The sequence below is a fragment of the Culex pipiens genome, chromosome 3 (genome assembly GCF_016801865.2).
Source record: "Culex pipiens pallens isolate TS chromosome 3, TS_CPP_V2, whole genome shotgun sequence".
In the NCBI taxonomy this organism is placed as follows: Eukaryota; Metazoa; Arthropoda; class Insecta; order Diptera; family Culicidae; genus Culex; species Culex pipiens.
In genome coordinates, this window is record NC_068939.1 from 143,947,864 (window position 1) to 143,961,165 (window position 13,302).

General features: G+C 38.2%; 3 protein-coding genes across 3 annotated transcripts; 1 reads left to right on the forward strand and 2 right to left on the reverse strand.

Annotated features, from left to right (window-relative positions):
* Positions 1–570: 570 nt before the first annotated feature.
* On the forward strand, positions 571–3,816 carry LOC120415925 (gustatory receptor for sugar taste 64e-like). Its single transcript, XM_039577571.2, has 4 exons — positions 571–1,252; positions 1,323–1,485; positions 3,401–3,490; positions 3,679–3,816. Exons 1-4 carry the CDS (start codon positions 639–641, stop codon positions 3,766–3,768), a joined length of 957 nt encoding a protein of 318 aa, XP_039433505.1. The 5' UTR covers positions 571–638; the 3' UTR covers positions 3,769–3,816.
* LOC120415913 (gustatory receptor for sugar taste 64f-like) lies at positions 3,802–6,338 on the reverse strand. The gene is given in 4 exon segments (XM_052711115.1): positions 3,802–4,150; positions 4,213–5,152; positions 5,242–5,294; positions 6,040–6,338. Coding segments are annotated over 4 exon segments (1,401 nt in total). The 5' UTR covers positions 6,099–6,338.
* A 5,993-nt stretch (positions 6,339–12,331) lies between these two features.
* LOC120415926 (glutathione S-transferase 1-1-like) lies at positions 12,332–13,288 on the reverse strand. Its single transcript, XM_039577572.2, has 3 exons — positions 13,129–13,288; positions 12,651–13,073; positions 12,332–12,589 (listed from the first exon to the last, which is right to left on the reverse strand). The coding sequence occupies exons 1-3, from the start codon at positions 13,213–13,215 to the stop codon at positions 12,437–12,439; spliced, it is 663 nt and encodes a 220-aa protein (XP_039433506.1). The 5' UTR covers positions 13,216–13,288; the 3' UTR covers positions 12,332–12,436.
* Positions 13,289–13,302: the final 14 nt, after the last annotated feature.

The window sequence follows — 13,302 nt, forward strand, 5'->3', positions numbered from 1 at the left end:
CAATAAAAAAAATAAAAAATTTAAATATCAAGCCATGGTGTCAATATTTGAATGAAAAAAAGTGTATTTAAATGTATTTCACATAAGCTCAATTGTTTGGAATCATTAGTTTTAAAAATATCTAAGTTTTGATTAAAATTTTATTTTTTGCGGTGGGAATTTCACAAAAATTCAAAATTGTATTTTAAAATAAAAGCCGTCACTTGATATAATTCGGAATTATAATTCGGAAAAATAAATCGAATGAGTAGAAAGGGAAAGGGAACGGAAAACAATAGTAAAATTAACGTTTTATTTTTTAAATTAAATTCAAAATGCTCATATATATTTTGATAGGTATTACAAAGTTGATTGTTGAGTTTATATTATACTATAAAAGCACTTTAAAAATCATACGATCTTGTAAATTTGATTCCAACTATCGATACACAAAATTTCATGCGAAAAACTGGCATCCTAATAAACGTTTATTTTGTAATTATATAAACAGGTTCACTAGCAAAAAAATTTTTCTGGAATTATTCGCTTTTCTCTCATTTTTTCTTCAAAAACATGTTACCGTTTCCAATTTAAAAGCCTCTGAAGACAAAATAATAAATTGACCAAAAATATGTTTTATCCTCTTTCCAGTATCCTGGATGTTTTTCACCATCAATCTGTTGATAACCACGAGCTTCACCGTACTGGCCCGTCGCTGGCCGGAACTGATGAAGGAGTGGGAAAACGCCGAACAAAGTTTACCGGACCAGCCCCTGCTCGCCGCCAGCAACAAGAAGCTCCACCGAAAGGTGGTCACGACAATGTCCGTTCTAATGGTGAGCGCCCTGTTTGAGCATGCCCTTGCGAAGCCCGCCGGTCTGTACCGGGCCTATCGGTGTGGCATCCAGGATCTGCTGGAAGCGCACCTGATGCAGGCCTTCCCGGAGATGTTCTCCTTTATAGCGTACGACATCTACGTGGGATTCGTCGCCCAGGTCGTCACCACAATACTGACGTTCTACTGGAACTTTGTGGACCTGTTTCTCATCACGCTGAGCATGGGCCTGCGCCAGAATCTGATCCACATGAACCAGATCATCATGAGCTCTAGGGGACAGTTTCATTCCGAGCTGTTTTGGTACGATCACTGGAAGCACTTCCAAAAGGTTTGCGAGCTGGTTCATCTGTTCAAGCGGAAGGTGGCCTATCTGGTGATACTTTCCTTCACCAACAACTTGTTCTTCATTTGCATACAGCTTATTGGCGTCCTAAAGTGAGTATTACCCAGTGTTTTGAGCTTCATGTGAAACATTATGGTCTTCCGCCCTTTCGTTATAACGCAGACCCGTCCCAGGATTAATTGTGGCCATTTACGTGTGGTATTCGCTGGCTCATTTAATGACGCGAATGATTATGGTGGCCATGTACGCCGCTAGCATCCATGACGAATCGAGAAAGTTGCTGCCCATGTTCCGGACGATGCCGACCCAGTTCTACAACAAGGAGGTTGGTAATTTATTAATCATGAACTCGAACCAGAGCAGATATTTTAGGCACTTTGAATGTTGTGCCATGTTGTCGCACGTGCATTTCGAAATAAACTGAGTTGGCAACGCCGTTTTGTGGTCTTTACAAATCTACAGAACATTTGAATCATAACCGTACAATAACATAACAACAGAGTTAAATCTTGTCTAATTGTACAGATTAAGTTTAGTGAGAAACTTCAAAAGGTGTTCCTTAATCATCAATAATGTACGTGTGACTCGAAAGCACAATCGCAACGTATTCGTCTGTGCAATAAATTTGATTTAATAGTGCGTTTCAGCATTCCCCAAAACCAGCAAATTTTTCTGGTTTTAAGATTATCATCATCATACAAAACAGGCATTGGTAGGCAGATTTCGAATCCCTCATGAGAGCCGAGGGCGCTATCTTCATTAATAAATAACAGATAATATTATGATAACTGCTAATAGCTTTCCCTACTGATGGCTCATTATTTTCAACTTGTTGTCAAGTCAAGCATCTTGCTGATTACACTAACCAACAAAAAAGTAAATGTGACTACACCCAAAATTCAAAGTCGAGAGAATCGTTCCCTCAAAATTTATTGAGGGCTCAGTGCCAAAATCGATAGAATAATTCTACCAACGGCACACCTTCATAACAAATGTGTTCATTCGTTAACTGAAACCGATAATCTTCAACAAGTGTCTTACATTGACATCTGACCGCTCCTGAGTCACCAAGCTGTGTTGGCCGAAGCAGTTAAGTCATCGGGTTAGTCTGTCAAAGGTCTCGGGTTCGATTCCCGTAGTCGACACTTTTGGTTTTTTTTTTTTTTTGACGGATGAACTTTTTTTGCAAATGAACCTCGCTAGAATAATTCTTTCGCTCATCTCGACCTGTGTTCTCTGTGTTCGTGAATGGTACCACTATTTTCTCGATTCGAGGCCATTGTTCTCTCGTTCGTTGCTGCCCAGTTTTGGGTGTAGGTTTTGCAAAAACTAGAAAATCCCCAGAATCATACAAACCCTTAAAAACATCATTGAAGCATTGGATTTCCAATAAGAATCTTACTTTAGAAGTAGCGTACCTTGCAAACAAAACCGTAAAAAGTTGGGTTTTCAAATATTTTTCTGATTTTCCCCATACAAACTTGACCGATTTGGCGATTTTGTTTTATCCCAGATTCTTAAAATAGCTCAAGAAACAATATTCTACTTGTGAAACGAGGTTTTGTAGAATAGTCATGTTCTGAACACTCTTATGTGCAGTCATTTTTTATAATTTTGTTGGCTAGTGTAGGAGCTTTTCTGTACGGGCTTAGACACATCAAAAAGTTATATTCACATGTTTAAAAAAAAAACTAAATTGCGCATTTTTTCACTCTACATCATTCATGAGCAACCTCCCACTCTGTCCTAATATTGTACCGTAATCCTCCATAATCAATAATTGCTCCAGATTGAAATAAGTACCAAGAAGCACAAAACAATCTTGTTAAGGAAAGCGATGCCTCTCTAGATCAGGACCATTTACCCCCCAGAGCACGTTCTTCCCGGCCCGGATGCCGAAACTGGAGGCTGGCCCCACGTTTGGTCGATTATATCGTGAGGCCATTTTTAAATTAGGGAGCGTAAAGCAATTCCGAAATGATGGCCAGATTGTGACCTGACCGGCAATAAATTTAGGTGGTTTGCACAGGAGGAAAATTTTGGGGGAAATTTAAAGCAAGATGATGATTTTGTTGGTAGTTAAACTTAATAGCGTGAAGCAAACTGGGACCGTAGTCAGGGATTTTTTGGAGAATCACAAGCATAAAAATCGTCCCTAATTGCACTTCTGTCTGCTCTAGACACTGTTGTTTGCGCAGAAAATTTCAATATCGTTCTTTCTCTTACTTTATCTTTTCAAGATTCAGCGCTTTCATCAGCAGATGGAGAATGACACTGTTGCTCTCTCGGGATACGGATTCTTTCATCTCACCAGAAAGCTGATATTGAAGGTACGGAGACTAAGGTGTCACAAAATTGACTTTTTACTGTACCATTTTAAATATTTGCTTTTTGGGAAAATCCCGAATCCCTTCTTCTAAGTGCTCCCACAAAAGTCAACTTTGTTACACCCCAACATCACATGTTCGAATGGCTTTATTCATCAAAAAAAAGTCTTACCCATTATTCATCACAACAGGTCGCCGGTACCGTCGTGACTTACGAGCTTGTGCTGCTTCAGGTGAACGATTCGGAAGAGAAAAACGGTGACCAAAATCCGTGCACGTGAAAGCAAAACCACCCACAAACCAATCACGCCCCCCTAAAATCTCTTCATTTTGCACAAATCCACCTCGACGGGTTCGTCCTGGTGGAACTGTATCAGCACCAGTTCGTAGGTTATGATCGAGCCGGTCACTTTGAGCACCAGCTTGCGCGTCATGTTGAAAAACTTCATTCCGGTGAGGGCTACGGTATCGTTGACCACCTCCTCGGCGAAGCGTTTCGCCTCGAGGCACCACCCGTCTCGGGGAATCGTCCGCAGCACCTCGATGGGCCGCTTGGACTCGTCGTTGACCTCGGCGGCGTACATCGACACGGCCAGCGTTCGACCGATCAGGAAGATCAGGCTGAGCCAAAAGTACACCGTGTGGACGAACGTTGGACGGGAGCTGGAATTGTTTGTGATTATGTTTTTTGATTAAATCGTTTTTGTGCAACTGAGCGTACTTACTTCAAACTTTGCAATATTGAAACACAAATAAAGAATAGATTATTTGAAATGGATAGCATGGTTATGATGGAAACTACATCGTCCACTTTTTGTATCAAATCACAGATGTTACGGTAGTTTTGACGTTGTTCTCCCCAGAATTGCTCACTCATTCTCTAAGAAAAATAATAATTTTGTTACGAATATCTAATAAAAACTCAACTCACCTCTCGTTTATGTTTCATCAAATATTCGTTGATTCTCTTTAGCGTATGTGAAAGTCCAATACTGATCACAATCACAAATAAATCAATGTAGCTCCACAGAAATGTGCATAAAACGTTGATGTATTTAATGAAAAATCCTCTCACTTTACTGTACTCAAAGTAGTGGAAAATAAAAACAAAATTAGACTTGAAGAAAAAATCCACCGGATCGCCAATATCCGGACAGTCCGAAGTGTAATAAACGGCTGCAATGATAGAGATCAGATGTTCCGTCAAAGACATTGTTATTACAAGCAACGAAATTAGCTTGATCTTCCAGGCGAGAGCCCCTCGATCGACGACGTTGCCCATCTGGGGCAAGGTCTGTTCCGCGTCGTACCACGACTGCATCAACTTTGGCCACTTTCGAGCCAACAGCAGAAAGCGATACATCCCGTACAGATTGTACGAGTAGAAGAACACCGTCGTCAGGCGGTTAAAGTTGAAATTTTTCATCAAGAACCGAATGATGGCGTTGACCGCTACAAACGCCGTCCCAGCTAGCCCCACGTACGTGTAGAGAGCCCGTTTGCTGAACCAGGAGAAGTGCAACCTGCGGGGATCTTTGGCCGTAACGTCACACACGGGCATGACGGCAAACAGTTGGGCCGTTGTCAGGAGGCCCCCGACGGCGTCGTGGAATGTGCCGTCCCGAATCCAGTCCTCGCGGGATGCCCGCTTGAAGAGGTTCAGTTCTGGGGAAAGGTAGCGTTTTCGCTAAAGGGCTCTTAATTTGCTCAAAATTAAAATTCAACGTGATTAATTAGGCAAGTTTCATACTAACCGGTCACAAAGTGAGATTTCCGCTCCACAGAAGGGGCGACGTCATTGTTGAACCTGGAATGTGGGTAGAAAAATCTTCAATGCTCGTGGGCCCACTTGTACTATCTACACCCAAATGGAGGCGATCAAATCGTCTTGAAACCTCGACAACGGATATCGTATGACTTCAAAGCAAATCTCTACGAAATCGGCCGAATCAGTGCATTTTTATTTATTTTGATGGTAATGGTAATTTGATGTTTTCACTTCGCATGGAGACGGTAATTTTAGCGGATTGCATACTGGATTTCGTCATGTTTATGCGATGATAATGCAAGTTAAATTTGTCTAGGAATTGATCCAGGTTCGCAAAACCATGACAACCGTCCACTACCGGCCGCTACCATCTCCAACGCGCATCAGGGACAAGGATAGGAGGTTGGTGATGCTCGACTATTTCGACAGGCCAAGGGAAAATATCCACTAATTCAAAAATTGGCATTTTAGTTCATGTTCCTACTTTTCTAAATAGTCCTCATGAAAACCTACAATTTCGCCGAAGACACAACATCGATCCGAAAATTCCTCCAAAAGATACAGATATCCGAATATTTACGTGCCGTTTTATAATGCCAAAATTGAATGGAGCCTTGTATGGGTGAACCAATGCGCCCACACACTTTAAGCTAAATGCATTGATTTCCAAATTAAACAGTCGGCTTCCTGTTGTAATTAAAAAAAACAGGTCTGTCCTTTCATAAAATACCAAACCCAAAAATAAGCTGCCATTGTTATGCATTCTACACTCGTCAACCATTACCTAGTCACTTTGTTGGTCCTGCGGCGGAAAAGCCGATCCTGCACCAGCTTTCTGGCCATAGCTGTAGGACACACACAACGGTACCCTTTCAACGATTCAGGTAATGTGCAAGTGTGGGAGCTGAGGACACAGAATCAATAGCACGTGGGGGCGACGTTTGGCTCGATGAATGACCGAAACCGTTGGTGGAAGGACGTAAACTGTTGTTTGTTTGAGCAAGAGCTCGACAAGGTTGATATTATGTTGGCGTTTCGTGAATGCTTGACCGGGCGGGGAAATTAGTACTGTAAACATCGTAATCGCAGTCAAGTGGAACTCATATTGTGGGAAATAAATAATTGAGTATACTTTGCACTGTTGCCTCTGCTTGCAGGGTATGGCCTTTCCTATACGTACAATGGTGCTAATAATGGGCTCTGTAGGCGTCGGTTGCACACGTAATTAGTGCTGTGAATAATTAATTATTTACGGCTTACTTCAGTTGCAGAGATTTGAGATAAATCCGATTAAAAAGATGCAGCAAATGAGTCTCCAGAGAACGTTTCACGTCATATGATCATACTAAAAAAAATAAAAATAAAACGTTCAAATCATATTTATTCAGGTTCAATTTAAACACGAAAAACAAACTCATCTGATTAAAATAATGTTTTTTCGTGTTGGTTGCCTCACTCACTTTTATCTGATTGAAAATAAAAAGTCATCTTAACTAGGGAAGTTTCTTCAAACAAGTATAGTAATCTTTGCAATTCTTCATATAATGTGAAATGATCGTGTAACCAAACTTCTAAATTTTGTGTATTCGAATTTAAGAACCTAAGAATTTACAGAGCATGCTCACTGTATCTTTAAAAAAATTCACATTCATATATAATTTCATATTTCTTGCTTTATTTAGAAATACTAAAAGTGGCACTTTTTGTGCAAAGCACAAGTATGGAAATAAATTTAAAAAATATATATTTATTTGGTGTCTTTGGCAATGTTGAAGATATTGCTTTTTCATTCGACTTTCCCCACAGAATATTGAATTTCACAAAAATAATCATATTTGAAAAAAAATATTTTTTTAAAGATGTGAAAAGAGCGAGTTGTGGCTCTATAACCATGGCAAATAGTGTCCAGGGCGTTTGTGGAAATATAATGTCCCATCCCAGAGGTTCCCGGAGCACCAAAACTTCTTAGCATGGTGCTCCCAACGATTAATTGCAATAACTAACAGGAACGTGAGCGGGGGATCCCCGCTTAATAATGACAAGAGGATGCTAGGCGTTAATCAACCTAAGGCATTTCCAGGATGCTCTCGAAAGACTGGCTGCGCTAGGGTTAAATTAGATTAGATATTTTTTTAAAGATGTGTTTGCAATCAAAAAGAACTTTGATATCATGCACAGTTTTCAAGTTTTAGTAAACTTTTTTTAAACGTGACTTTTTATATCTAAACATATTATTTTCGAAACGATCAGATTATTTTACAAATTTGCTTAAAAGACATATGTTATACATATTATAGAGTTGTCTGGTCTACAACTTTGTAGAACTTTAATACAGTCGAAAAAAACGGAACGGAAAATGGCATATTTTTTAAAACTTTTTTAATGCTTTTTTTCGATGAAAATTACGTTTTTTTCGGAATTTTAAGTACACCATCAAATCGGGCGTCCAATTTTACAAAAATGTCCCTTTGACATTAAATTTCAATCTCATCACCGTTTCATGCTGCAAATTATTGAAAACATGTCTTTTTTCGTATGTTCAAAATGAAAGGGATCGTACGGACCTCGGATTCGTGATCAGGGCAAAAGTTACCCCTTAGGACAAAGCTTAACGCAATTCGACGAGGGGTCAGGGCAACTTTTCCCGATTTCGTGTGACAGCTACGACTTCAGCTTTAAGGTAGGGGGTCGTGCATAAACCACGTGGCCCCCTCATGGTTTTTCGTGGTTTCACGCCAACCCCCCCCCCCCCCCCTTCCCCCTATATGGCCATGTGGCTTTTTCCTCCCAGGTATAAAATCTTTAAAAAAAAACAAAATAAGTATAGATTTCAAAAATGTTTATCCACAAATGATATACCGTCAGTGGTGGTGACTTTTGGTCAAAAAACGATATTACTGTTGTTATTTTAACACAATAAAAACATCAAATTACATCGAAATAAATAATGTTGGGGAATGCTCCTGAATTTACCAACATTTTCCCAGAATATGGCTAGTATTATCACACCGTTCATAAATGCCAATCGTTTTAAAATTAACTCAAACTCACCCTTTAGAGGGGGTGACATTGGGTCAAATAGAAAACATTTTAATTTGTGTATGTGCTGTAACACCATTAAAAACCAATTTAATAATATATTTAAAAAAAAAAACAGAAATTCACTTAAAAGTGTGAAAAAAGTATTATATCACAAAGTTTAAGGTAAATAATAACAGTATAACAATTTATTGAAATGGTACAGAAAGTAATAAATACTCTCAACAAAACAAGCAACTTAGTAAAAAATATGTATTCAAAATTATGGAATTGCAGTGCAATTAATTGCATGCAGAATAAATATGCTTAAAGAATTAAAGCTATTTTGATATATAAACAGCATTCATGATTTAATTTAAATGCGCTTTTAAATATTTTCTTAAAATCGAAATTAATAAAAAAGAAAAGTTTTGTTTCAGGAAAAAAATATTTTCATTTTATTTTAAGGAAAATATCTAGTTATGAAAGCTCCTAGTTAATATTTATTTTATTCCAAACATTGATTCCAATGATTCAGTGTGTCCAAAAAAGTCGAGCTGTGTAATTTTTTTCTCCATACAAGAATCAGAGACAGGGACAAACATTCAATATTACGACCTTTTGAAATGTTAGTCTTAATTTTTTTTAATATTGATTTCGAAAAGATCGGAAAATTTCACGAAAGTTTTATTTATAAACATTGAACATCGCACCATTAGTTGCTGAGATATCGACATAAGAAAATTATGGGTTGTTTGGGTAGTAAACATCCATTTTTCTGTTTTAAAATCTTTGCATGGCAATATCTCAGCAACAAAGCAACAAAGAATTTTCTCAGCATTTCAAAAATATATATTTTTTTAAATTGGGCAAACATGGGCACTAAATTTTTTAAATTAATAACTGCAACTATTTTTAAAAGAAGTTACCTAAAAATAGCTATAACTTGAAAACGGTGCACTTTATGAAAATTTCACTAATGTACTTTTAGATTGCAAATTCGATTTAACATCGAATAATAAAATTGAAATTAAGTTGCGGTCAATATTTCGATTTTTTTTTAATCAGCATTGATTCAAAAATTCATAACTCAAACAACGATTTTTTGCCCGTTCTGGAAATTTCTGAAAAGTTGGCAAAATTAAAAAAAAATAGTGTTTTTTTGCAAATCATGTTTTAGTGACAAAAAGTGAAATTAAAAATCAGCAAAGTAAATTACCATTTATCATTTTTTTCAGTGTAGTCCTTATCCATACTTACAACTTTGCCGAAGACACCAAATCGACCAAAAATTTCTTCAAAAGATACAGATTTTTTAATTTTCATTGCTGCCAAATTTGTATGGAAAACTATATGGACAAACTAATGATGCAAAATGGCTTGGGCACCAAAAAAGGTTTCAGACGGATTAAAAAAATCAAAAATTAAAATTTAAGAATAAAGACCGATTTTGTATAGAATTGCTCGAAAATCGATTTCGTGTCTTTGGAAAAGTTATAGACAACGCGCTAAAAATCATTCTTTTAGTCATGGACATCCAAATTGTTAAAATCTTACTCTTACTTTAAATTGATTTTGCTATCGACTACGTGTTTTGAAAAATTTAAAAAAGATTGAGCTAAAATTTGGAATTTATTTTACATTTTTTTTCAGTTGTTTAAATAGGCAATTATCTACGATTTAAGATTTGTGATCCAACTTTTGGTTGCTGAGATATTACCTCAAAATAAATACAAAAAAAATATTAAATAAGTTAATTTTTCAATCTATTCAATATCTTTGAAATTATTAACACTGGGACGCCCAACACATGTCCAATATCCACGGATGCCAAAGCCTCCCTAAAACGTTGGAACGGTAACTTCAACTCACAGGTTTTCGGGCTCGTCTCCGCGGATTTTCGGGCGATTTTTTTTACTAGAGCAAACAAAAGTTGGAACGACGTTTTCGATCGCATAAATTACAGATTTGATCAAATCGAGTTCTGCAAAGTTTAAGGATCATCTAGACATCCTTATAATTCACTCTAAAAAAATGTCCCGGTTGGTTGAGTTATGCCCGAGAACCAGCGAGTTTAAAGTACCGTTCCATCTTTTTTAAGGAGTTTTATTTATGTTGATCTTTAACGGCATTGTATTGAAATTTATTTCACGAATTGATATCGGCATTTAAAAATTAAGTGACTCTTTAAAACTTAAATTATTTTAATGTGTCTATATATTTGAGTGGTTTTATCTCAAATATGAAGTTGAGGGTATAGTATATTTTCTCAGCTTAAAGAAAAACTAATATTTTCAGGAAAGGCCACCTTTGGCCCCTATTTTTTTAATCTTTAAATTAATTGAGAAACAAAAACAATGTTTGCTTGAAGCTCGTTTTTTTTCTCTAAAAATCTAAAATGTTTGCCCATGTTTCTCTTTGGCTCAAGAGATGGTCCCTATTAACATAAAAAAAACTAAAAAAAATACCGACAACTTTGACGATGGATAGTAAACGTGTATTTTACGAAATGTTATGTAATATAACAATCCGAATTGTGTAACCCATGAAAAAAGGAATATATTTTATATCAAAATATTCATCAAATTTTTTGGTGAACCTTAAAGTATGTGTCGTTCGTTTTTTCGGCACTGGTTATTTTTTAATGTTAGACGTTTCACTTGCAAATGAGGTAGTGAAACTGAAATTTTGCGCGATAATCCTGAAATTTGGGTTTTTAGTTTCTTTGTACTTAAAAAAGCCGGGACCGTGGTGTAGGGTTAAGCGTGATTGCCTCTCACCCAGTCGGCCTGGGTTCGATCCCAGAAGGTCCCGGTGGCAAATTTTGAGACGAGATTTGTCTGATCACGCCTTCCGTCGGATGGGGAAGTAAATGTTGGCCCCGGTCTAACCTAGAGGTTAGGTCGATAGCTCAGTCCAGGTGTAGGAGTCGTCCCCCTGGGTCCTGTCCTGGTGGAGTTGCTGGTAGGCAGTTGGACTCACAATCCAAAGGTCGTCAGTTCGAATCCCGGGGTGGATGGAAGCTTAGGTGTAAAAAGAGGTTTGCAATTGCCTCAACAATCAAGCCTTCGGACACCTAGTTTCGAGTAGGAATCCCGTAATCGGGAACGCCAAGGCAATGCTGTAGAGCGAATAATTTGATTTTTTTTTGTACTTAAAAAAATATTGCATGAGAGAGGAGATACAAGATATCTTGAGTTTGTTTTAAGTGTCAAAAGGAAATCTTTCGATTAAGATTCTTCGATCACTTATTGGACCAGCTACGGTAATTAGCTAAGATCTGAGATTTTAAAAATTATTTTTTTTTTTCGCAGAGAATAATTTTTAGACGCTTCATTTATAATACATATTAAGTTTTTTGCCTTGTAACGAAAATCTTATAAAATTGTCAGCAATATTTATTTTTTATCTTGTTCCAAAATAGAACTATCGAAGACTACATCTACTTTCAATGCAAATTTGCAAGCACATTTTTAGCTACAAAAAAATTAAATTGTGTTTGCATTCTGGTACGCATTTTTTAGGGTATATTAACTTTGGATACTGTCACTTTATTTTTTAACAGCTTTTAAACTTTTGCAAGACGTAGTTACATGAGTATTAAAAAGTGTAAAATCAATAACAGGCTCAAAGTATTGGTATGAATCTGCCGAAATATATAATTCAATTTTGAATTGGAAAATATTATGACATTGAAATATAAGTAATAATTTTAAACACAATAATTGTATGGTTTTGAAGTGTAACAAAAAATGTATGCATATAAGTAAATTCAAAGCACGTATTTTTTTGTTTTTTTAAAGAAAAGATTTTTTTTTTTGAAAGGCCACGTGGTCAGCCGTCGACCCCCCCCCCTCCCCCCCATGGCTTTTCATGGTTTTTTTCGGTCGGATTTCGGACCCCCTCCCCCCCCTAAGGAGGCCACGTGGTTTATGCACGACCCCTTGCATTCATTTGCAAGAATGAATGACTCATCAAAAATTCAAAAATTCCAGCACTATCTTCATTTACCATCACTCGCTATGGGGCAACCCACGTATATATATCAAACACACATCTTTGTACGATTTTCTTATCAGCAGTAATCCAAACGCTGATAAACGTATATAATATCGATTCACGCTGTAGCACAGGTTACATCACAGTGTCGGCACACCATTTATCTAATCGTGCTGCTGCCCTTCGGCCACCAGCGACTTAAAGAATCCCCCAATCTGCTGTGCGCAGCCCTGATCTTCCTCAAAGCCCTTCAGGACCTTGCAGTTGCTGTACCATTCCGCCAGCCTCGGGTACCGGGCCAGGTCGAATCCGCAGTGCTGAAAAGATCGAGTAAATATTAAGGTTTTTTCAAGAGTTAATCTTTGAGTAAAAACTCACCACCAGCGAAGCAATCGTCGGCAGCAGGGACAAATCGGCCACGGTTAGGTTCTCCCCGGCGAACCAATCGTTGCGCACCAGAAACAGCTCCAGGTTGGTGAGCCCTTCGTCCAGCTTGGCCATCATCTCGTCCGTAACGGTCGAAGTTTGGCGCTGGAAAATGGGCGCCATCTGGCCGACGGTTTTGGGGTAGAATGCCGACAGGTCGTGGTTCAGGACGCGGTTGATGAGGGCCTTCTCCTTGGGGATGTTTGGGTACAGGTCGTGGCCGGGCGCGTAAGTGTCCACCAGGTACGTCAGAATCGCTCGCGATTCCCACAGATGAAAGCCATTGTCGTCCAGGGTTGGAATCGTATGCTCCGGGTTCATTTGGAGGAATTCCTCCGTGCGGGTACCGCCAGCCATCACGTCCACCGGCTTGAACTAATTGGCAAAGGTTAATCGGTTTATAATTATCACATTATTAATTGATACCAACCTCAACATTTAATCCCAGCTCTCGGATCAGCAAAACTACGGCCCTGGCAGGGGGGCTGATTGGGGTGTAGTACAGAGTGATTGGCATCTTTACTATAACGTGGGACTGTGCGGCACTAATCGAAACAACCAAAACGCTTAAAGGCCAGTTCGAGACTGAAATCAAAGGCTTGTT